General features: G+C 38.5%; 1 protein-coding gene across 1 annotated transcript in view; it reads left to right on the top strand.

The window, feature by feature from the left end:
* Window positions 1-5,401: 5,401 nt before the first annotated feature.
* ATIC (5-aminoimidazole-4-carboxamide ribonucleotide formyltransferase/IMP cyclohydrolase) overlaps window positions 5,402-25,705 on the top strand; it is a 31,151-nt gene continuing 10,847 nt past the window's right edge. The window contains exons 1-11 of the mRNA XM_007456409.1: window positions 5,402-5,424; window positions 5,720-5,846; window positions 6,999-7,075; window positions 8,048-8,114; window positions 11,654-11,742; window positions 12,267-12,418; window positions 12,751-12,907; window positions 21,368-21,493; window positions 22,350-22,457; window positions 23,513-23,598; window positions 24,608-24,697. Coding sequence (XP_007456471.1) covers window positions 5,406-5,424; window positions 5,720-5,846; window positions 6,999-7,075; window positions 8,048-8,114; window positions 11,654-11,742; window positions 12,267-12,418; window positions 12,751-12,907; window positions 21,368-21,493; window positions 22,350-22,457; window positions 23,513-23,598; window positions 24,608-24,697 — 1,098 coding nt within the window. The 5' untranslated portion in view covers window positions 5,402-5,405. The remainder of the gene's footprint in view (window positions 5,425-5,719; window positions 5,847-6,998; window positions 7,076-8,047; window positions 8,115-11,653; window positions 11,743-12,266; window positions 12,419-12,750; window positions 12,908-21,367; window positions 21,494-22,349; window positions 22,458-23,512; window positions 23,599-24,607; window positions 24,698-25,705) is intronic.

Genomic DNA, 25,705 nt, shown 5'->3' with positions numbered 1-25,705 from the left:
TAACACATATATATGGAATCTCAAAAAAAAAAATGGTACTGATGAACCTAGAGGCAGGTCAGGAATAAAGACGTAGACATAGAGGATGGACTTAAGGACACGAGGGGAGGGGGAAGGTGGGGCAAAGTGAGAGTAGCATCGACGTATATACACTACCAAATGTAGAATAGTTAGCTAGTGGGAAACAGCCACATAGCACAGGGAGTCTCTCTAGGGATCTCCTTGCTTTCACCTTCACTCTTGTACAACTAGAGTGAACATGTTAAAACACAAGCTAGACCTCACTCCTGCTCAAAGCTCTCCAGCGGCTTCCCGTCTCAGTGTAAAAGCCAAAGTCTTTACAGTGGCCTAGAAAGCCCTGTACAATCTGACTGCTGACATTGCTCCTTCTTTCTTAGTATTGCTCCCTCTGTTGCAGCCACACTGCCCTCCCTGACATTCCTTAAACCTGACAGGCACACCCTTATGCAGGGCCGCTGCACTTGCTATTCTCTCTGCCAGGAATAGTCTCTGCCAAATACCTTATGACTTCCTACGCCTCCCCCATCATCAGTTCTTTAGTCAAATGTACCTTCTCGGCATGAAATTCTCTGATGAGCCTACTTAAAAATTGCAGGTCTCTTCTGTCCTACCCTCTTCCCTGCTTTATTTTTTCCCACAGGGATGAAGTGTCTCTGTATCCAACACACTGTACATTTTATGCATTTCTGTTGTTTATTGACTATCATCTCCTCCTGTGACATATAAACTCTGTGATGGCAGAGATTTCTTTTTTTTAATCTGTTTGGTCCACCTTTGCATCCTCATTGCATAGTAAGCCACCAGTAAATATTTTTTGAATGAATTTGTGAGTGAATGAATATCATCTTCAATAAATATTCACCAGATGAACACTTGCCGTAATACCAATTTTGTATTACTCTATCACCCATTGTATTAATTATACGAAGGCTAAATGGTTAAAATCCACATGCACTCTAGGGCATGAAGAGTTTGCTTATTTTCTTTCTTTGGCCTTCTGACTTAAGCTATTTGCTGGGCCTAAGTAAGCCAGTTTATCATCTTTCAGACTTCAACGGCTACTTCAGTGTCATTAAATTTCCAAATCTATTTATCTTTAGCCTCATGTCCATTCCTGATTTGCATTTGTATTCCCAAAAACTTACTGTATATTTTCATTTTGTTATTTATACTTCAAAATCAACATCTAGATATGTTACCGAATTGGTCAGCTAGACACATGCCAGGGTCCTAGCCCCAAGCCAAGACCCCTTGTCTCGGCCAGGGAAGTTGTTTTTCCAATCAGATTCACGCAGCCAACAGCAAATGCTGAGACTGGAACAGTACAAGCTTTTATTCAATAGCCAGAGAATAGAGAAGCAGGCACCTAGTTCACAAATCAACTTCTCAACCCAATTTGGGCGGAGACACCAAATATATAGGAAGGTTGAGGTAAAAGCAAGGGAATTGGAAAAAAATGGGAGGAATATTCATGAGTTATCCAAGAACAGGGGTGTGGTTTGGAATGATGCAACACTCCTTTTCAGTCTTTGTATGGGCTTTTGGGGTTGTTGTCATGGCAATGGTGGATGTGTCATTTAGCATACTCATGTGTTACAATGATCGTATAATGAGGCTCAAGGTCTACTGGAAGTCAAATCTTCCACCATCTGGGGTGTAGATGGTTCTAACTAGTTCTTGTTTTTCTTCTCTTTTCAGCTTCCTCCTGAAACTTAGAATATAATTGAATATAATTATATAAGAATATAAGAATAATTGGTTTCCATTTGAGGGAGGGGGTGCGGTAGGATCTGGCACAACAGCCTTGGTAACAGAAACTCAAATTTACCCAAATGCTCACGTTGACCTCAAATAAAAATAGACACACACCAAAACTGTTCTCTCTCTCTCTCTCTCTCTCTCTCTCTCTCTCTCTTTTTTAATGTTAGTGATTTGCTTCACCAGCAACTCAGATGGCCAAGCTAGAAATGGTGGAGCCTCTCCCTTATTTCTTTCCACTTCATGTTTCCCTTATGCAGTTTATCTCCATGTGCTATAGGTTTTACCCCTGATTTTCTCTCCAATAAATCTCTCCTTTTCCATGCTTTCAGGTCTTTGATTAGGGTTTATGTGATTTCTTAAGTGGTTTTTCTGATTACAGCTCTTCTAATTCATTCTTTGTATTTTTGCCAACTTTACATTTCCGAACATCCCTAGTGAAACTGTGCAACTCAGATTGGGACTTGAACCCACGGTCTTTTAACTGAGATCACACACCTGGTCTCAGGACTTAATGAAGCTCAGGTTCTTGATGTCTTGTCCCAGGAGGAATTCAGTGAGAGACAAAGTGATAGGTAAGAAGTGGATTTATTTAGAGAGAAACACACTCTGCAGACAGAGTGTGGGCCATCTCAGAAGGTAAGAGATGGCACCAGGGTATGGGGGTTGTCAGCTTTTATAGGGGTGGGTAATTTCACAGGCTGAGTGGGAGGAGTATTCCATCTATTTTGGGAAAGGAGTGGGGATTTCTAGGAATTAGGCCACTGCCCACTTTTTGACTTTTATGGTCTGCCTTGGAACTGTCATGGCGCCTATGGGTGTGTCATTTTGCTTGCTGATGTGTTACAATGAGCTCAAGCTCTAGCCATCTAGATTGAGGCTCAAGGTCTAGCCATCTTGGACCTATTTGGTTCTAATCAGTTTATGTCATGTCCTCAAGCTATGTCATTCTTTTAAAGGTTGTGCCCTGCCCCCCTTCCCTCCTGTTTCACTAGAACCTTCAAGGAAAATGTTCAAATTCATTAATATGTCATAAGATAGTTTAACCTCTCGATTAGAGAGAAATTTTATTGATAATCCTTAATGCATTAATCTGATTATCCAAGCTCCTGGGAATCACTTTATATGGCAGACTATATCCATGTGAGTGGTAAACCCTTAGAGCAAGTTGGCCCAAAATGAGCAGCCTTACTAATCCTTGGAGTCTAGTAGGAGTTCACAGATTTGGGAGTAGAATGGAGGCTTTTTGGAGGAAATGATAAATTTATACAAAGAATAAACAACATAGAAGAAAAACAGATAATAGCACACTTGAGAAATTGAAATTACTTATAAACATATCAAATGTTTTTAGATATATAAAGATGATTTCATGTTTTTTAAGCTTCCTTTGGGAGGGGTGTGAAGTAAGAAGAGAAGAAATGAAAACATAATCATTATAGTGCACGCATGTTCTTTTCTGTCTGTCTGGAACAGGAATGCTAGTGATAGACCCTTAGAAGGTGAGTCCACATCTTTATGAAAATATCTCTCGTTTCATTTCTGACACACTAGCTTGCTTGTAACTAGCATTTTTAAGGAGGGCATACTATGAAGTCCAGAGAGATACACAGTCAACTATATCAAGGGAATGAACCAAGAAGGAAATATGCTTCTTTGTTACCCTTATTAGTCACTTTATAGTTTCACTATAAAGTCACTTTGTACTTTCAATAAATTAATTTGCATCTTACAATCTAAAGCTTACAGAACAAATATTATGCCCTTATTACACACAAGGCAACCAAAGTCCTCAAAGATGTAGTGATGTGGTCAGGATCACAAAGCTAGTAAATTCATTTACTCCTCTTGCCATTAACATATGAGATAGTTATCAAGTCTGAACTTTAATACTATGGCAGGATTAGTTAGAACTAATCTTAGCAAACATCATTAAATGAAGAGAGTATGTCTTGGTCTGGAACCCACAGTTCATTCTTTTTTAGTATATATGGCAGCATTCCAAAGGACCTCTACAAAAATCAGTTTAATCCCACGTTTTCTCTTTCTATTAGTATTTTCTAGTTGTACCTAACTATGTTGCTACACTTACATTCCATCATGAGCTCCTTGAGAACAGTGATTAATTGATATTCATCTTTGTCTTTCTGACACTGTATTTCTGCCATTCAGGCAGACAGGGATCAATAAATATTTATTACATTGAATACTTGAAATTCACATGCAGGAAAAATGCCCAGTGCCTAAATGCTGTTTATTTTCCTCTTATCACTAAATCTCTGCATTACTTTCTGCTTTTTGTATCCTATAAAAACCTACAGTGACTGGCCAGGGAAATTTCCTTTATTACGAGCTATGAACTTTTTGTCTTTTTAAATTCAAAGTTGGCAACACACTCTGAAGACACCATTATAATCTTAATATATTTCTCTTAGAAATGTGAGAAATATTCAGAGCAAAGTGTTCACATATTCAGAGGTTATAAAATACAGCCCTTGATTCTAGCCGATAGGTATTCACTTTGGGGAGTAAAGAAGAGACTGGAAGAATCGGGGAAGAGGAAAAACAGAAATAAATAGCATGTGGGTAAGAGAAGACTTTTTTTTTTTCTGCACCTGTGAGCCCAAGACAGAGTATAAAAGATAGGCAGCACTATTATTTTGTAATATAATTCTAACAAGGAACATTTTTAGAAGATTTCTTTAGACAGCAACATGTGTATATTTTGTGGCAAAGATGTTATTTTCAAAAAGAAGTGAATGTGTTCAGTTTTGCTTTCCCTATTTTTCATGGATTAAGAAAAGCATCCCCCGGAATTCGCTGGCAGTCCAGAGGTTAGGACTCGGTGCTTTCACTGCGGGAAGCCGAGTTCAATCCTCGTTGGGGAACTAAGATCCCTCAAGCCACAAGGCGCGGCCAAAATAAAAAATGGCATTCCCCTCGCCCCCACCCCAACCATTATCATTCCTCTCATCCAGGCTTGAGTTATTTACCGATTTGCCAGAAGACACCACCTTTCATAAGCAGATTTCAGGCTATTGTATAAGGTGGAATCCAAAACTCAAATGAATGTCAGTTTCACTTCATTTTGCCTCTGGGAACTGTGGAGTCACTTAATCTTTAGACCTTCGTTTTACTTTTTTTAATATATTAAAACGGGAGGAAAGCAGATGATTGCCAAGATGCTTTCTAGCTTTGCTGCTCTAAGAACTTTTCCTTGTGTTTTTCTTGATTCCTCCGTCAGGGCTTCTGACGCTTTGATCAGCCTCCGGGACAGGCTGCCCTGGGCAACAGGAATTAGCTCCCGAGGCTTTGGGGCGACCACATTTTGAGGGCAGGGACAAATCACTCTCGGAGTGTGAGACTGTAGGCGGTGATCCCTTCCAGTTCTGGATTTAGGAAGCTAGCTGCACCGTACCCCACCCCGCATTCCCTTACAACCTTGAGGCTCGAATTTCGCGTCTGAAATTGAACAGGGGGCGGGTTGGGTCACGTGACGGATCAGGCGCCCACCGGGCCCGCCCCGCTTCCTTCCGGCGTACATTCTGGCCGCACCGCCCCTCCCTCCGCACGTGGCGTCTCCGCTTTTGTGGCCCGCGCTCCCCGGGGCTTCGCCGCCTGCAGCCATGGCACCCGGCCAGCTCGGTGAGCCCCTTGGCGCCCTGGAGGTGCCGCGCCATCGGCATCCGTGCCTCGCGGCACCCTCACCCCGGCAATGGCGGCGGCCGGACGGGAGCTGCAGGGGCCCGGCAGGGTGGGAGGCGGCGCTGCGGTCTGCTAGGCCCCGGCCCGCGGAAGTGCGGTTCACTGGAGGCAGGCCCGGCCCCGGTTCAAGGTCCGGGTAGTGAGGGCCTTGAGATTCCCGACTGCCCACCCCCCGTCCCCGGCCTTGAGGAATGTAATGTGTACATAGAGTGATGAGAAATGTTTTCTGTTTCAGCCTTATTGAGTGTTTCTGACAAAACCGGCCTTGTGGAATTTGCCAGGAACCTAGCTTCTGTGGGTTTGCATCTGATCGCTTCTGGAGGGACTGCAAAAGCTCTCAGAGATGCTGGTGTGGCAGTCAGGTAAGGCACAACTTGCTCTCTAAGTTAAGTCCAATCAGAACCTAGTGTGATGACGTTGACCAGAAAGTAATGTATTCCAAGCACTGAGTAAAATAACGTTATTTACTCCTCCCAGCCAGGCTGAGAAATTGGTAAACTACTTAACCACCTTTGTGGAAGAGGGAGATGAGGCCCAGAGAAATTTAGTAACTTCTGTTCATATTTACAGAGTAAGGAGTTGGGACCCCCAGAGTCCTCATTTCAGAGCCCTCCTCAGCCACAACAGGTTAATTTAGGTGGACTGTCTGTTGGACAAGAAGGAAGTTGTGATTTGCAGGATGCATATGATCTGTTTTGACTGGCTCTTTAGTGAAACTGTTGACATCATTAAAATTCAACTCTGAAGATTCAGTCTTTCTTCCCTTAGCATCTCTAGTAACCATGTTCAACATGTTGATGTGTTTCCTTCAGTGTTTTTATAAGCATATTTTTTTATTTCATAGCTTATACAGAAGATAGATGGTCTTGCTTGTTGCTTTTTTCACATTGTGGGTTTTTAAAAATTTGCTTGTAAATTCTGGCAGAGAGGGTTCAGGTCAGTTTGGTGATATGGATTGATATTGAAATGCTGTCTTTTATGTGTCCCTTTGTCATGTTTTGTGATTATCTTTTTCCAGCTTTTCCTTTTCATGTATTGAGTAAAAAGTTTTTAAATTTACATAGATCAGTCCTTTGTTCAATGTTTTGAAAGCATTCCTCACATACTTAATTTTGGTACTTCTTTTATTAAAGTGCTCCAACTTTTGATTTGGAATCTGTATTTGGATAGTGTTAACCAGTTATTCTAATACCAACACCACTTTACTAAACAATCTTTTATTGCCCCACTCATTTACTTTGCTGTCTTTATGCTTGTTTAATCGTAAAAATAAATCCTTGCTTTCTCTTTAGTCTGTTTCTGAGATAAGAATATTAATACTTTGTTGTATATTGCCAAATTACTTGTGAGTTGGATTTATTTCTTAATATTTCATTAGTATGGCTTATGATTCATTTTCTGAATTCTGAAAATCCAGGCTCTGCAAAAATGTTGGAAGATGCTTTGGAATGGTGTAAAATGTAAAATGACAACTCAGCAGAAGCACCAGCAATATTCTGTTTATCTGTTTTCAGAGACGTCTCTGAGGTAACTGGATTTCCTGAAATGTTAGGGGGGCGTGTGAAAACCTTGCATCCTGCAGTCCATGCTGGTAAGTGGTTTATACCTTCAGTATTTTTTTTTTTTTTTTTTTTTTTTTTTTTTGGGGGTGAGAGGCCCGCGTACCGCAAAACAAACAAAAAAAAACAACAACAAAATTAAGTCAGGATCATTTCTCCCTGCCCACACTATTTTCTTTCTTTTTTTTGCGGTACGAGGGCCTCTCACTGCCGTGGCCACTCCCGTTGCGGGGCACAGGCTCCGGACGTGCAGGCCCAGCGGCCGTGGCTTACGGGCCCAGCCGCTCCGCGGCATGTGGGGTCTTCCCGGACCGGGGCACGAACCCATGTCCCCTGCATTGGCAGGCGGACTCTCAACCACTGCACCACCAGGGAAGCCCCGATACCTTCAGTTTAAAACAATCAGTTACTTTGTAGAATAAACAAAGGAATAAGGAAAAAGGCAGGTCATAGCTTAAAAAAAAATTATCTGTGAGCTTATGCTGGTTTTGTCACATGTGCTGCTAAAGTTCATAATACATTAGAACCTGTTTAAAATCTGGTTTGCTTTATTACTTGATGGATTCCTCTGCTTGCTATTAGTCCTGGCCTGATAAATAAGTTAGAGTGTGATATTTCCTGCTGGAGTTAATGAAAATACTTAGATTTTAGAGTGTGAAAAAACTTTTATGATGATTCCAAACTTAGAATAGAGCATCACAGTGTAACTGACTTTCAAAGGAATTCTTTCAAAATGCTTCAGTATTTATGGGAGTACATGGAGTGATGGAACTGACAACAGTTATATGAAAATTCCTTTTATGTTTTGTTGCTCAAGAAAAAGGGAATCAGGAACTGATGCAAATAATTTTTAAGTATACCCACTAATCTGAGATTTGTACTGTCTGGTATTCTTAATTAGGCAATGCTAGGGGCTTTAACTTGATTGATGGGATCATGTTGGAAAGAAGTACCTTATTCTGACTTGTTTTTTGAACCTAATACTCTTAACTTTGTTAAATTAGGCATCTTGGCTCGTAATATCCCAGAAGATAGTGCTGACATGGCCAGACTTGATTTCAGTCTTATAAGGTAAAAATTCAAAGTTGAACTTTTAATACATTAGGGATCAAAGACAAAGAAGCCAAATCTGGTGTCTCTTTTTAAAGATCAAGGTTAGCATTAGGTTTAGTTTCCTGATCACTTACTATAAACATTTATTGAGGACATTTGTGACGTTGTATATGGGTAAATAAGCATTTTGATTTTGCCAAATTTATATTACTAAAATACATAATTATGCTTAAACAACCTTTGCTTTTTTAGGAAGTTGTGATCTAAATTGTCGTACATATAAGTAACTTAGTTATTTGCATAATGATATTCACTCTTTCTTTTTAATACATATGTATAACAGCTTTATTCAGCTTAATTCATGTACCATACAATTCCCCAGTTTAAAGTAGATAATTCAGTAGTTCAGTAATTTAGTATATTTAGAGTTGTACATACAATTATTACCACAGTTAATGTTAGAATATATTCATCACCCCATCTCCCACCCTGACCCTCCCCCACAAAAAACTCTACCCACTAACTGTCATTCTTCATTTCCTCCAACAACCTAGGCAACCACCAGTCTATTTTCTGTCTCTGGATTTACACGAACATTGCATATCAGTGTAATTGTATAATATATGATCCTCTGTGACTAGCTTCTTAGCATGTTTTCAAGGTTCATCCATGTGACAGCATATATCAATTCACTTTTTTATTGCTGAAAAGTAATTTATTGTATGGATATACTCCCATTTATCAGCTCATCAGTTGATGGATATTGGGATTGTTTGCACTTTTGGATGTTATGAATAATGCAGCTATGGACATTCATGTACAAATTCTTGTGGCACATATATGTTCATTTCTCTTGGATATATACCTGGGAATGGAATTTCTTGGTCATCTGGTAACTGTTTAAACTTTTGAGGAGCTGCCAGACTATTTTCCAAAGTGCTTCATCAGTTTACATTCCCACCGGCAGCGTACAAAAGTTCTCACTTCTACATACTCAGCAACATTTGTTATTGATTTTTTTGACTTTAACCATCCTATGATGTGGTATCTCATTGTGATTATGATTTGCATTTCCTAATGAGGTTGAGCACCTTTTCATGAGCATAAGCCATTTGTATACCTTTGGAGAAATGTCTGTTCAGATGCCCATTTTAATTGAGTTACTTATTTTTTATTATTGAGTTGTAAGAATTCATTTTATCCCATTCTGTGGATTGTTTTCACTTTCTTAATGGTATCCTTTGACCATCATAAAAGTTTTAAATTGTGGTAATATCCAACTTACCTATATTTTTCTTTTGTTGCCTGTGCCTTTGGTGTTATTTCTAAGAGACCATTTCATAATTCAAAATAATGAAGATTTATGCCTATGTTTTCTTTTAAGAGTTTTTTAGTTTTAGCTGTTATCTTAGGTCTTTGATTCCTTTAAGCTACTTTTTTTATATGTGGGTAGCGGTCCAGCTTTATTTAGTATGTGGCTATCCAGTTGTCTGAGCATCATTTGTGGGAGAGACTATTCTTTCCCCATTGAATGATCTTGGTACACTTGATCTATACCTCCTTTATTCCAGCACCATGCCGTTATCTTTGCGGTAAATTGTGAAAGTGATAAGTGTGAGTCTTTCAGCTTTGTTCTTCTTTTTCAAGATTGTTTTGGGTATTCAGGGTCCCTTGCATTTCCATATGAATTTTAGGGTCAGCTTGCCCATTTCTGCAAAAAGGGGCATTGGAATTTTTGTAGGGATTATCTTGAACCTGTAGATCAATTTGGGGAATATTGCCGTCCTAACAATATTAAGTCTTCCAGTCCATAAACATGGGATCTCTTTCTAAAGATTTTTTTAAATTTATTTCTACATTGTTTTGTACTTTTTAAGATACAAGTCATATTCTTTTGTTAAATTTATTCTTAAATTTGTTTGTTTTTGATGCTATTGTACATAGAACTGTTTTCTTAATTTTACTTTTGGATTGTTCCTCGCTAGTGTGTATAAGTTCAATTGATTATATCCTACAACCCAGCTGAACTCATTTACTGATTAGTGCTAATGATTTTTCTGTGTGAATTCCTTAGGATTTTCTATATACAAGATCATGTCACCTGCTAATAGAGATAGCATCACTTTTTTCCAATCTTGGTGCCTTTTATTTCATTTTCTTTGCTAATTGACCAGGCTAGAACCTCCAGTACAAAGTTGAGTAGAAGTGGTGAGAGTGGACATCCTTGTCTTGTTCCAGATCTTAGGGGAGAGGTTTCAGTCTTTCACCTTGAAGTATGATGTTAGCTGTGGGTTTTTTTTTTTTTTAATATCCTTTATCGTGTTGAGCAATTTCTATTCTTAATTTTTGAGTGTTTTCATCATGAATGAGTTCAGTTTTATCAGATGCTTTCCATGCATCTATTGAGATAATCAGGTGGTTTTTGTCCTTTATTTTATTGACATAGCTATTACAATAATTGACTTTTAGATAATAAACCAACCTTACAGTCGTGGGATAAACCATACTTTGTTGTGGTGTGTACTTCTTTTTATATTTTACTGGATTCAATTTGGTAGTATGTTAAGGACTTTTTGGTCCGTATTCATAAGATACTGTTCTGGTTTTTTTTTTTTTTTTTGCAACATTTTGTCTGGTTTTAGTATCAGGCATTGGGAAGTGTTGCCCACCACCCCCCCTTCTTTTTTTGTTTTTTTGTTAGTTTTTACCATTTGTGCTTATTTCACTGGGGAACCTGCCCACATATTTCCTCACATTGCAGCCCTAGGGGTGGATCTCTGTTTCACTGGTGGTGAATTTTAGATCAGGTCTGTCCTTTACTCTTTTGTCCTTTTACCATTATTTTGTATGACCTTTCTGAAGACAAAACCAATATTTCCCCTTTAGAATGACCTATCATTTTTCGGCATTTTACACAATCCACTGGAAATAGAGTGTAAAATCCAATGGTGATCACATTCCAAACTGAGGATATTATCGGTAAGTTTTTTTTTTTTTTTTTTTTTTTTTTTTTTTTGCGGTACATGGGTCTCTCACTGCTGTGGCCTCTCCCGTTGCAGAGCACAGGCTCTGGAAGTGCAGGCTCGGCGGCCATGGCTCACGGGCCCAGCCCCTCCGCGGCATGTGGGATCTTACCGGACCGGGGCATGAACCCGTGTCCCCTGCATTGGCAGGAGGACTCTCAACCACTGCGCCACCAGGGAAGCCCTATCGGTAGCTTTGTATTTTATTTCAGTTAAAATTTTGTTTTTAAATTTTGATGGCTTGATAGGACAGTGGGTAGCTAAGGTGACCCAAGCAGCAACATTGCAATATGATTTGGAGGGAATAATGTGTATTGAGAGCATTTGCTGACTACAGCCCCTTCTGTATACCTATGCTCTTGCAAATGTGGGAGGTCCTGACATTTCAAAGTAACTTTAGAACTTTAAAATGTCAGGCTCACAGTTGATATTTTAGGTCTGAAGGGGTTTGGTCATGTTAACTGCTACTGACTGAGGTGTGTAAACCACGGAAGTTTGAGTTTTTAGTGACAGCTAATTCCTCTTTGTTTTTAGGGTTGTCGTTTGTAATCTGTATCCCTTTGCAAAGACGGTGGCTTCTCCGGCTGTAACTGTTGAAGTGGCTGTTGAGCAAATTGATATTGGTAAGTCAGAAAAATCATATTTGAAGACTGCTGGAGGAGACACTTCTTTACACTGTAAACAGGGTGACTCTTGATGTTCCCTATTGAGGGCCTAGCAAATAGTCGCTGCCCGCAGATTGTGTTCTGGGATGACCGATTCATCGATATTTTCTTTTCTTTTTTTTTTTTTGCGGTACACGGGCCTCTCGCTGTTGTGGCCTCTCCCGTCGCGGAGCACAGGCTCCAGACGCGCAGGCTCAGCGGCCATGGCTCACGGGTCCAGCCGCTCTGCGGCATGTGGGATCTTCCCGGACCGGGGCACGAACCCGTGTCCCCTGCATCGACAGGCGGACTCTCAACCACTGCACCACCAGGGAAGCCCATCGATATTTTCTGAGCTCTTTCTCTGTTTAGAGATTCATCTGGCTTATTTTTCTCTTATTTTTAAGGCAAGAATTATAGTAGAAGTAAGTATGCGTACAGTGACTTGATTTGAAAGAGGGGAAACTGATACGAAAATGCAAATCGTCTTTTGTTCTTCAAAGGGGGAGTAACCCTGCTGAGAGCGGCAGCAAAAAACCACACTCGAGTGACAGTAGTGTGTGAACCAGAGGACTATGCGGCTGTGTCCTCAGAGATGCAGGGCTCCGACAGCAAAGACACATCTTTGGAGACAAGACGCCAGTTAGCCTTGAAGGTGCGGACACGCTTTTATCTAGTGCAGTGTTTGCAGAACCAACAGTACTCAGTTCTCACCAGATTACATCACTCTCCAGGGTTCTGCTTGGAGCTGCTATTCTTTTGTTATAAATGCAGAGACCAGGTATCAGAGAGGTAGTCTGTCAAAAGATTGAAAGGGAAATGGAAAGGGAATAATTCTTCGTGCTATTTATTATTATTTGGTGTCTTTCCTGCACAGGCATGTGTGCGGGCTGTGGGTTGTAGTTTGATATATACTACTTATAACCATTTTTACCTCACTTTCAGAAATACTGCGGGTATTTTCACAAATCTTAACTCTTATTCTAGGCTTTCACTCATACGGCACAATATGATGAAGCAATTTCAGATTACTTCAGGAAAGAATATAGTAAAGGAATATCTCAGATGCCCCTGAGGTATGGAATGAACCCTCATCAAACTCCTGCCCAGTTATATACCCTGAAGCCCAAGCTCCCAATCACAGGTAAAAGCTGAGCGTTAACGTGGCACAGTTTGCCGTGTCTGGATGTGTGTGTCTTTCTCTCTGTTGTATCAGATGTGATTCACTTTTTAGGAGATAAAGTAAATTACATAGTACCTCTTATAGTTGCCTGAAGTTTGAGCTGTCAGTGGGACTTGTGAACAAAAAATATTGAGATAATCCAGGGTTCTGGAGAGAAGTCAAGTTGAAGATACAGATTCGAATGTCTGGTGTGTAGATAGTTTTGAAGATGTAGGACAGGATGGGGTGGCTGAATTTTGGAGAAGATGGTCAAGACCAAACCTTGACGTGGCAATGGAGAACCATCAGAGGAGAACCTATAGAGTTTCAACCAGTCGGAATGCTGCTGAGAGCAGTGGCTATTTGATTTGGGAATATTACAAACGCATGGTTTCCTTGGAATGATGGATCTGGAAGCGCAGTTAAAATGGGCCAAAATAGGAATGTGAGGTTAGGAAAGAAGAATGATAAAGATAATTCTTTGAACAGAGAAATTAGTCAGGGCTTAAGGATTTGTAGAGTTATGAGAGGGATTTTACAGTTTTTGGTTCTGTTTTGTTGTTAAGTTTGACCATTTAATGAGCAAGCACGTCCTACTCCCTGGTAGAAGGGAAGAGTGGGTCCAGCGGGCAGAGGAGAGACTTGTAGGTGTGAAGACCTCAGAGGGTTGAAGTTGGTGGGGGGCTGTCCTGGGTGAGAGCACGGACAGCTTCCTTCAGGCACTGAGAAGGCAAGCTCAGAGCGGACATTGGTAGATTGGTGCTGTTTACTCCCTGTTACCAGCGGGGAGAGAGGGAGGAGAGAGAAGCAGTGCAGGAAGTTTAAGGAGCATTTAAAATACTCTTTTCTTTGCTCTTGACAGTCGGTAAATTCTATTACTACTTTGCCTCAGATATATTTTGAATCTTTTCCAATGCTGCCCAAGCCCATATACTCAGCCCTAGAGAGAGGTGTGTGTGTATGTGTGTGTGTGTGTGTGTGTGTGTGTGTGTGTGTGTGTGTGTGTGTGTGTGAGAGAGTGATGTTGATGACTGGTTTTCTTGTGATTGGAAACGAGAAGAGTTCTGTTTTGTTTCAACTGTTTAATAGATTAAACAACCTTAAACATTTCTCTTTAGCATTTTCTCTTGTGTCTAAAGAGTTGTTAGTGTCTTTGGAAATTTGATAATTTGAAGGGGTTATTCTAACTAACTGAAATGTTTCAGAAGCCAAGTTTTCTCCCACTTACCACAATTAGTCTAAACTATAAAAAAAGGGAGATGGGGGAGTTTTATAAAAGATGTCTCATGTAATTTTTGCATGTTGTATGTCTTATAGGATATTTTACTTTTGTTGTTCACTGTTTATTGCCTATTTTGTTTCTTCTATGCCTCTCGCATAAGCTCCATGAGAACAGTAATTTTTTTCTTTTTTTTTTTTTGCTCGAGGGAACTTTATTTCCAAGTAGTTTTATTAAAAAGAGCAGGTTTGTTTGGTTTTTTCTAATTAATCTTTTTTTTTTTTTTTTGGCCACACCGCACAGCATGTGGGATCTTGGTTCTCCAACCAGGGATTGAACCCATGCCCCTGCAGTGGAAGTGCAGAGGCTTAATCACTGGACCATCAGGGAAGTCCCCTAAAAGAGCAGTTTCAGATTTATAGAAACATTTCCCAGAAGTACAAAGAATTCTCATATGTCCCTCTTCCCCCAGTTTCCCCTGTTAACTTTGCATTCGTGTGGTACATTTGTTACAATTAATGAATCAATATTGGTTCATTATTATTAACTAAGATCCATAGTTTTTTGTTTGTTTTTTTTTTGTGGTACGCGGGCCTCTCACTGCCGTGGCCTCTCCCGTTGCGGGACCACCACTGCACCACCAGGGAAGCCCAGATCCATAGTTTAGATTCAGAATATGTTGTACATTCTCCAGGTTTGGGCAAATGTATAATGTATTCACTGTGAAATTTTCCTACATAATAGTTCTACCACCCTAAAAACTCCTCCCCTTCCACCCCCCTAACCCCTAGCAACCACTGTCTCTATACGTTTGCTGTGTTCCAGTATCATGTAGTTGGAAACATACAGTATATAGCCTTTTCAGACTGATTCTTTAACTTAGCAATATACAGTTAAGTTTCCTCCTGTGTCTTTCGGTAGCTTATTACCTCTTATTGCTAAATAATATTTCCTTGTGTGTGGCTGTACCACAGTTTATCCATTCACCTTTTGAAGACATCAAGAATGTAAGGATGCTGTTTGGCAGTTTATGAATAAAGCTGTTATAAACACTTGTGTACATGTTTTTGTGTAGACACAAGTTTTCAACTCATTTGGGTAAATACCTAATATTTTCTATTGTATAATTCTATTGTGCATTTTGTTTCCTTTCTAACTCCACCCGTCGTAAGCTCAATGATGACAGTAATTTTTTTTGTTGTTTTTTTGTGTGTTTTTTTAATTCAAAGAGCATTTTATTGTTTGGAAGAAGTATAGAGAAGCAGATTAATGTTTGAATTTTTTTTTAATTTTATTTTTTTATATAGCCGGTTCTTATTAGTTATCCATTTTATACATATTAGTGTATATATGTCAACCCCAGTCCATTTTATACATATTAGTGTATATATGTCAGCCCCAGTCTTGCAATTCATCCCCTACAGCTCGCTTTTCCCTCTTGGTGTCCATACGTTTGTTCTCTACATCTGTGTCTCTATATCTGTCCTGAAAACCGGTTCATTGTACCATTTTTCTAGGTTCCACATATATGCGTTAATATACGATATTTGTTTTTCTCTTTCTGACTTACATGTACATTGCTTCCATGACCTGGCTCTTGTAAATAGTGCTGCAGTGAACATTGGGGTGCATGTGTCTTTTTGAATTATGGTTTTCTCAGGTTATATGCCCAGCAGTGGGATTGCTGGGTCATACGGTAATTCTATTTTTAGTTTTTTAAGGAACCTCCATACTGTTCTCCATAGTGGCTGTATTAATTTACATTCCCACCAACAGTGCAAGAGGGTTCCATTTTCTCCACACCCTCTCCAGCATTTGTTGTTTGTAGATTTTCTGATGATGCCCATTCTAACTGGTGTGAGATGATACCTCATTGTAGTTTTCATTTGCATTTCTCTAATAATTAGTGACGTTGAGCAGCTTTTCATGTGCTTCCATCTGTATGTCTTCTTTGGAGAAATGTCTATTTAGGTCTTCTGCCCATTTTTGGATAGGATTGTTTGTTTTTTAATATTGAGCTGCATGAGCTGTTTATATATTTTGGAGATTAATCCTTTGTCCGTTGATTCGTTTGCAAACATTTTCTCCCATTCTGAGGGTTGTCTTTTCATCTCGTTTATGGTTTCCTTTGCTGTGCAAAAGCTTTGAAGTTTCATTAGGTCCCATTTGTTTATTTGTGTTTTTATTTCCATTACTCTAGGAGGTGGATCAAAAAAGATCTTGCTGTGATTTATGTCAAAGAGTGTTCGTCCTGTGTTTTCCTCTAAGAGTTTAATACTGTCCGGTCTTACATTTAGGTCTCGAATCCATTTTGAGTTTATTTTTGTGTATAGTGTTAGGGAGTATTCTAATTTCATTCTTTTACATGTAGCTGTCCAGTTTTCCCAGCAACACTTATTGAAGAGACTCTTTTCTCCATCATGTATCCTTGCCTCCTTTGTCATAGATTAGTTGCCCGTAGGTGCGTGGGTTTATGTCTGGGCTTTCTATCCTGTTCCATTGGTCTATATTTCTGTTTTTGTGCCAGTACCATATTGTCTTGATTACTGTAGCTTTGTAGTATAGTCTGAAGTCAGGGAGTCTGATTCCTTCAGCTCTGTTTTTTTCCTTCAAGAATGCTTTGGCTATTTGGGTTTTTTTGTGTCTCCATACAAATTTTAAGATTTGTTTGTTCTAGTTCCGTAAAAAACACCATTGTTAATTTGATAGGGATTGCATTGAATCTGTAGATTGCTTTGGGTAGTATAGTCATTTTCACAGTATTGATTCTTCCAATCCAAGAACATGGTATATCTCTCCAACTGTTCGTATCATCTTTAATTTCTTTCATCAGTGTCTTATAGTTTTCTGCATACAGGTCTTTTGTCTCCCTAGGTAGGTTTATTCTTAGGTATTTTATTCTTTTTGTTGTAGTGGTAAATGGGAGTGTTTCCTTAATTTCTCTTTCAGATTTTTCATCATTAGTATATAGGAATGCAAGAGATTTCTGTGTGTTAATTTTATATCCTGCCACTTGACCACATTCATTGATTAGCTCTAGTAGTTTTCTGGTGGCATCTTTAGGATTCTCTATACGTAGTATCATGTTATCTGCAAACAGTGACAGTTTTACTTCTTTTCCAATTTGTATGCCTTTTATTTCTTTTTCTTTTGTGATTGCTGTGGCTAGGACTTCCAAAACTATGTTGAATAATAGTGGCGAGAGTGGATATCCTTGTCTTGTTCCTGATCTTAGAGGAAATGCTTTCAGTTTTTCACCATTGAGAATGATGTTTGCTGTGGGTTTGTTGTATATGGCTTTTATTATGTTGAGGTAGGTTCCCTCTATGCCCACTTTCTGGAGAGTTTTTATCATAAATGGGTTGAAATTTGTCAAAAGCTCTTTCTGCATCTATTGAGATGATCCCATGGTTTGTATCCTTCAATTTGTTACTGTGGTGTATCACATTGATTGATTTGTGTATATTGAAGAATTGCATCCCTGGGATAAATCCCACTTGATCATGGTGTATGATCCTTTTAATGTGTTGTTGGATTCTGGTTGCTAGTATTTTGCTGAGGATTTTTGCATCTATATTCATCAGTGATATTTGGTCTGTAGCTTTATTTTTCTGTGGTATCTTTGTCTGGTTTTGGTATCAGGGTGTTGATGGATGGTGGTGAGTTTGGGAGTATTCCTCCTTCCACAGTTTTTTGGAAGAGTTTGAGAAGGATGGGTGTTAGTTCTTCTCTAAATGTTTGATAGAATTCACCTGTGAAGCCATCTGGTCCTGGACTTCTGTTTGTTGGAAGAGTTTTAATCACAGTTTCAATTTCATTACTTGTGATTGGTCTGTTCATATTTTCTATTTCTTCCTGGCTCAGTCTTGGAAGGTTACGCCTTTCTAAGAATTTGTCCATTTCTTCCAGGTTGTCCATTTTATTGGCATAGAATTGCTTCTGGTAGTCTCTTAGGATGCTTTGTATTTCTGCGGTGTCTGTTGTCACTTCTCCTTTTTCATTTCTAATTTTATTCATTTGCATCCTCTCCCTCTTTTTCTTGATGAGTCTGGCTAATGGTTTATCAATTTTGTTTATCTTCTCAAAGAACCAGCGTTTTTTGTTTTATGTCATATTACCTTATTTATAGCATTCACTGGTATGTTTGTAGAATACAGATTTCTTAAAATGCAAAAAAAGAAAAAAGAACCAGCATTTAGTTTTTAGTTTTATTGATCTTTGCTCTTGTTTTCTTTGTTTCTATTTCATTTATTTCTTCTCTGATCTTTATGATTTCTTTCCTTCTACTAACTTTGGGTTTTATTTGTTCTTCTTTCTCTTGTTCTTCTTTCTCTAGTTCCTTTAGGTGTTAGGTTACATTGTTTATTTGAGATTTTCCTTGTTTCTTGAAGTAGGCTTGTATTGCTCTAACCTTCCCTCTTAGAACTGCTTTTGCTGCATCCCATAGGTTTTGGATTGTTGTGTTTTCGTTGTAATTTGTCTCTACGTATTTCTTTATTTCCTCTTTGATTTCTTCAGTGATCTCTTGGCTATTTAGTAATGTATTGTTTAGCCTCCATGTGTTTGTGGTTTTTACCTTTTTTCCCCCTGTAATTGATTTCTGATCTCATAGCATTATGGTCAGAAAAGATGCTTGATATGATTTCAATTTTCTTAAATTTACTGAGGCTTGATTTGTGACCCAAGATGTGATCTGTCCTGGAGAATGTTCCGTGTGCACTTGAGATGAAAGTGTATTCTGTTGTTTTTGGATGGAATGTCCTGTAAAGATCAATTAAGTCCATCTTGTTTAATGTGTCATTTAAGCTTGCGTTTCCTTATTTATTTTCATATTGGATGATCTGTCCATTGGTGAAAGTGTTGAAGTCCCCTACTATTAATGTGTTACTCTCGATTTCCCTTTTTATGGCTGTTAGCATTTGCCTTATGTATTGAGGTGCTCCTATGTTGGATGCATAAATATTTACAATTGTTATATCTTCTTCTTGGATTGAACCCTTGATCATTAGGTAGTGTCCTTTGTCTCTTGTAATAGTCTTTATTTTAAAGTCTATTTTGTCTGATATGAGAATTGCTACTCCATCTTTCTTTTGATTTCCATTTGCATGAAATATCTTTTTCCATCCCCTTACTTTCAGTCTGTATGTGTCCTTAGGTCTGAAATGGGTCTCTTGTAGACAGCATATATACAGGTCTTGTTTTTGTATCCATTCAGCGAGCCTGTGTCTTTTGGTTGGAGCATTTAATCCATTCACGTTTAAGGTAATTATCGATATGTATGTTCCTGTGACATTTTTCTTATTTGTTTTGGGTTTGTTTTTATAGATCCTTTTCTTCTCTTGTGTTTCCCACTTAGAGAAGTTCCTTTAGCATTTGTTGAAGAGCTGGTTTGGTGGTGCTGAATTCTCTTAGCTTTTGCTTGTCTGTAAAGCTTTTGATTTCTCTGTCGAATCTGAATGAGATCCTTGCTGGGTAGAGTAATCTTGGTTGTAGTTTCTTCCCTTTCATCACTTTAAGTATATCGTGCAGCTGCCTTCCGGCTTGTAGAGTTTCTGCTGAGAAATCAGCTGTTAACCTTATGGGAGTTCCCTTGTATGTTATTTGTCTTTTTTCCCTGTTGCTTTCAATAATTTTTCTTTGTCTTTAATTATTATCAATTTGATTACTATGTGTCTCAGTGTGTTTCTCCTTGGGTTTATCCTGCCTGGGACGCTCTGTGCTTCCTGGACTTGGGTGGCTATTGCCTTTCCCATGTTAGGGAAGTTTTCAACTATCATCTCTTCAGGTATTCTCTCGGGTCCTTTCTCTCTCTCTTCTCCTTCTGGGACCCCTATAATGCGAATGTTGTTGCGTTTAATGTTGTCCCAGAGGTCTCTTAGGCTGTCTTCATTTCTTTTCATTCTTCTTTCTTTATTCCATGATAGTGAATTCCACCATTTGGTCTTTCAGGTCAGTTATCCGTTTCTCTGCCTCAGTTATTCTGCTATTGATTCCTTCTAGTGTAGTTTTCATTTCAGTTATTGTATTGTCCATCTCTGTTTGTTCTTTAATTCTTCTAGGTCTTTGTTAAGCATTTCTTGCATCTTCTCGATCTTTGCCTCCATTCTTTTTCCAAGGTCCTGGATCATCTTCACAATCATTATTCTGAATTCTTTTTCTGGAAGGTTGCCTATCTCCACTTCATTTAGTTGTTTTTCTGGGGTTTGATGTTGTTCCTTCATCTGGTACAAAGTCCTCTGACTTTTCATTTTGTCTGTCTTTCTGTGAATGTGGTTTTCGTTCCACCGGCTGCAGAAGTGTAGTTCTTCTTGCTTCTGCTGTCTGCCCTCTTGGATGAGGCTGTCTAAGAGGGTTGTCGATGACAGTAATTTGGGAGGGACTGTTTTATTCACTGATAATATCCCAAGTTTCTAGAACAGTGCTTAACATTGTAGTAGGCACTCAGTAGATGTTTGGCAAGGTTTTGCTTTTAAAAGTATCTGCTATCCAAAATAACACAAAGGAAATGAAATGATAAAGTTGTTTTTAATTAGTGGCCCACTAGTTTTGTGTGTGCGCTGAACTTCTTATAAATGTTTATTCACAAGATTTTGGCTTTTAAAAATCCTGCCACTGTTAAGAAAATAGGCAGTGAAAAAGTTGTAGTCTCCTTTTTAACTGCATTTCAACTTTAGACTGAGTCTACTGAGTCTGGTATAAAAGAAGAGAAACCCAACACACATTTTTTCCTCCATCTGTCCCACACACTAAACTCTTGATTTAGTTTGTAACATTATTTATTAAACTGACAGGACTTACAATTTAAATTTTATACTATAAATTGTACAGTAAAGTTGCCACAGTTGTTTGATCTTATTTCTGTACTGAAGTGGATCCCTGATGATCACTAGTCTAGTCGTACTTTTTTCCTGTTCCTGAATTCTTTGTTGATTTATTTATGGATTGGCTGGCTTTGGTACACCAGTGGTGTGTGCACACGTATGTGTTCATGCATCTCTGTGGTGTGTGTGTGTTTGTTAAGATGGGCTCAGACTCGGGTGCTTTATTCAGTCTCAGCAAGTTCTTGTATGTTCATGTATATCTGTTTGCCTCTTCATTATACTTTATTTGCAACATATTTGTGCAATCTTTATATATGTGTTTTTAAAATTTTGTAGGAAATGTACTCATATCTGATCTTATTGACCTGGCTTGTTAATGTGTATTTATATTTTTATATGTAGTTTTGAATGGAGCCCCTGGATTTATAAACTTGTGTGATGCTTTGAATGCCTGGCAGCTGGTGAAGGAACTCAAAGAAGCTTTAGGCATTCCAGCCGCTGCCTCTTTCAAACATGTCAGCCCGGCAGGTAAAGCACTGCCCTCTGGGATTCTCTGGAACTGTTCAAAATACACTTTTTAAAAAATTTTTGGAAGTTTGACAAGACTCAAAAGTGAATATAGATGTTCTGTGAAGTCCGAAACCACTTTTGTTAATTAATAACTGTATCAGTGTAGTAACTGGATAAAATCTGATAACAATACCATGCGCACATGTCTTTTACATATATATAATAGGTAACACTATTATGAGATAGGAAAGTCAGATAATAGTTTTATTTGTAGTGGAAACATGTTTTTGAAAATAAAAGTGGTGTTGCTTAATGCAGTATGACTAAACTAAACATTTTTCCACATGGTTGAAAAGTTAACTGAGTAGACATAAGGAAGTTGTTCTTATGGCACTTTAACTTTTTATGGCCATCGTATGAGAGACCTTTTTTCTTCTATGTTTAAGTCAGCTTTACAGCTTAGTTATTTGTGTCACCTACTGACAATTCAACACATAATCAGTTCTCAGATAGTTTTTGGACATGAAAACAATGGGAGTGGCAGAGAAATAAACGGTGTGTGATATCAAGCAGGACAGAGAGTCAGTAATGAATTAAAGTAGCTTCATACACACGCCTAGTGTTGGCAGACTCAAGACAGTGGCTCTGTTTTCAGAGGCTGGAGAAGAGATTCCCCCCGCCTCACCCTCCCCTGCAGTTATATTTTTGGCATTTAATTTTCTGGCCAAACAGGTTTTTGTTTAATTTGGCCCAAGCACTAGAAATGCTATATAGACTAGATGTTTTAGACTAGATGTTTAGAAGAATGTCCTGATTTAGGAATTAATAAGTAGTCACTTGAGATTTTTGGTTTATTTATGGTTTTCTATACCAGGCGCTGCTGTTGGAATTCCACTCAGTGAAGATGAAGCCAAAGTCTGCATGGTCTATGATATGTACGAAACACTCACACCCATATCCACTGCATATGCAAGAGCAAGAGGTCAGGAGAATAATAGCGCTTTTTCTGTTCTTTTTTTTTTTTGAGAGGAAAAGCAATATTTTATCTTAAAGTAGTAATATCCTTCGTTTCGTTATAGGATTTCAAATTACCTTAATCTGTTTTTCATTAATACTTCAGAATGACTGTATGAGAGCCTTGGAATAAATTTGTTTATAAAAGTGTGTGTTAGTTTTAGTATTTAATGTAATAAAGGGAAGCACAGTTGGAATTTGGTGCGTGAAGTTTCAGATTAGGCTATTGAATGTATTTGTATTGCTAAATTTAAGTTGTATGGTTATTTAAGTACACTGAATTTGGTTAAAGTTATATTTTTTATAATTCACAAGTATCTAATGCATGAGCTTAATAACCTGTGAATATTATTGTAAAATTAATGGGAGATTATTGAGACACTTTCTCATGGTTTACTTTCTACAACAGGGGTTGGCAAAGTGTGGCTCATTGGCTAAATCCAGCCCACCACCTAGCTTTGTAAATGTAGTCTGGTTGGAATAGGGCCACATACTATTGTCGGTGGCTGATTGCTAACCACAATCTTGGAGGTGGAACAGGGATCACGTGGCCGCAAAGCTTAAAAAATATTTACTGTCAGGCCCTTTACAGAAAAAGTTTGCTGAGTGTTGCTCTAGGAGGTAAAATGAAAGAATATTTCTAATTGATTATTTCAGTTAAATGACTTATTAATCAATTGTTTAAATCTTAGTCAAGTTAGATTTTTTTTTTTTTTTTTTTTGCCGTACGAAGGCCTCTCACTGTTGTGGCCTCTCCCGTTGCGGAGCACAGGCTCCGGACGCGCAGGCTCAGCGGCCATGGCTCACGGGCCCAGCCGCTCCATGGCATGTGGGATATTCCCAGACCGGGGCATGAACCCATGTCCCCTGCATCAGCAGGCGGACTCTCAACCACTGCGCCACCAGGGAAGCCCAGTCAAGTTAGATTTTATATGATCACATTGGGGTTTGTTGAACATTACCTTTTTCTGTATAAGGATGGATAATCTGTGATAAATACTACGTTTTAATTTTTATTTACAGGGGCTGATAGGATGTCCTCCTTTGGTGATTTTGTTGCATTATCTGATATTTGTGATGTCCCTACTGCCAAAATTATCTCTAGAGAGGTTAGTGGACATTCTGTATCTTGTCCCATGCATAACTGAGTAGAGCTTAATTTGTTCATAGTGTTTATTGAAACCATAACCTATAATATTTGTATTTGGCTATTGTGATCAAGTTTTATATATTTAATTCTTTAAATTTTTCTAGTAGTCATTGTCTTAATACCAGAGTTACTGTTTCTGAAGAATAGAGGATGCTGTCTTGGATGGTGACGTAATAATGAACCTGGCTGTAACCTTTCATTAGGTCTGTAATGAAAGAGACTGTATAGTGAGGAGAATGATAAACTGCTCTAAAACACTAACCCCCATCAATGGAGTACCAAACAGGCATTCCGGAAAGGTGGGGGTGGGACTGGGGAGATAGAGAAGAAGAATGAAGGAGATCAGATGCCTTGGAGGGAAACAAACAGTTAGCAGTTAAGGCTAACAGGGCCTGTGACTTGACAATATGTAGTTGCTTTGGGGATCCTTACCATCACCCCCGCCATCCCCAGCTGCCGTGGAGCTGGCGTGCTGCGTTATAGGTTACAGCACGAGGCTTTGGGGTGTGAGCTGTGACTTTCGTATCTTTATAATGTGTTAAATCTGATTTCCTCCGACCTCTTTTCTTGCTGTTGAGGAGCCTGCCTTGCCTCGGGTCATTTAGCCAGGTTTTGGCAGAGCCAGAATTAGAAGAACATGCTCTTTCTAGTACAAAACCTCCCTGTGAACAGAAGAGTAAAAAATCATTTTTCTTCCTAAGATACGTGTATTACAGCGAATGATTCATATATTCTTGGTTAAAATTGAAACAGACAACCAAAAGGACAGCCAATGAGATAAGATCAGCTGTAGAAAGTTGTCTTCTAGCATAGACTTACCTTTTCCAAGTATAGTATTTGTATTATCTGGTGGAGGCAGAAACCAGAAACTGCTACTGCATTATTTACGACAGATAATTATCTCTAGGTCATTTAAGAGGTGTTCTCTAATTTTTTAAAATAGAAATTAATATTTAATACACATATAGGTATCTGATGGTATTATTGCCCCAGGATATGAAGATGAAGCTTTGAAATTACTTTCTAAAAAGAAAAATGGGAACTACTGTGTTCTTCAGGTTAGTGCAATTCATGTTTGAAACAGTAATTTGCACTCCTATTTTGTCTCTTTTTCCCCATATTTAATCTTTCCTTTATACTGGCACCCTTCTAATTTATCCTTCTTTAGTATGGTTTTTTTATCCTTAACCCTGCAAATTTTTTCTTCCTATTAACTTTTTGGGTTTAAGATCAAGATAGCTTTCCCACCCTTATTTTTCATTTCTTTAAAAATAATATATTTAATGTGGTTTCCTATTCAAAAGGTATTGAAGGTTATTTGATGAAGTCTCCGCATCCTTCCCTTCTGCCACTCTGTTACCTTTTTTAAAAGTAATAGTCTCAATTTCTTGCTCACCTTTCCTGAAATATGTCGTCTGTACATATTCAGCAAATATTTGCATTTGCATTTCTTCTTTTTCTCCCCACTGACACAAATGCACACTGCTTCATCATCTTGGAAGTTTGTCCCGTATCTGTGTATCTTATCTAGCCAGTCACTAGTCTTTAGCTATTACACACACCCTGCAGTGAATAAGCTAGAGGGAAAGTCTTGAGCATAAAATTAGGACTGGGTTGCTGACTGTCTGTATTGGTGACTTTGATAGATGCTGCTCATTTTAAGGTTGTACAACCAATTTTATGTCTTAATGGGAATGTGTAAGGGTGCCTGTTTCCTAACACCTTTGCTAGCATCAAGTTTTTAAACATTTTTATCTTAGCAGTTAGATAGATGAAAATGGCATCTCATTGCAGTTTCAGTTTCTCATTGTGTGTGGGTGAACATCTTTTCACATTTAAGTGTTTTCACTTTCCTTTTATGAACTGTCTGCCCATGTTCTTTGCCTGTCTTTCTAATAGATTGTTGAGTTTTTTCCTTACTGATTTTTACAAGCTCTTATACATTAGGGAAATTAGCCCATAGTCTGATCATAAATGGATAAAGCAAAAAGTTATTTGAATTGAAAGTTAAAATTCATAATACTGTTTTTCAGAAGGTATTAATGTAAAAACAAATTTGTGGAATC

Source organism: Lipotes vexillifer, unplaced genomic scaffold, assembly GCF_000442215.2.
Source record: "Lipotes vexillifer unplaced genomic scaffold, Lipotes_vexillifer_v1.1 scaffold1179, whole genome shotgun sequence".
In the NCBI taxonomy this organism is placed as follows: Eukaryota; Metazoa; Chordata; class Mammalia; order Artiodactyla; family Lipotidae; genus Lipotes; species Lipotes vexillifer.
This window is presented reverse-complemented; position numbering and strand designations above follow the sequence as displayed.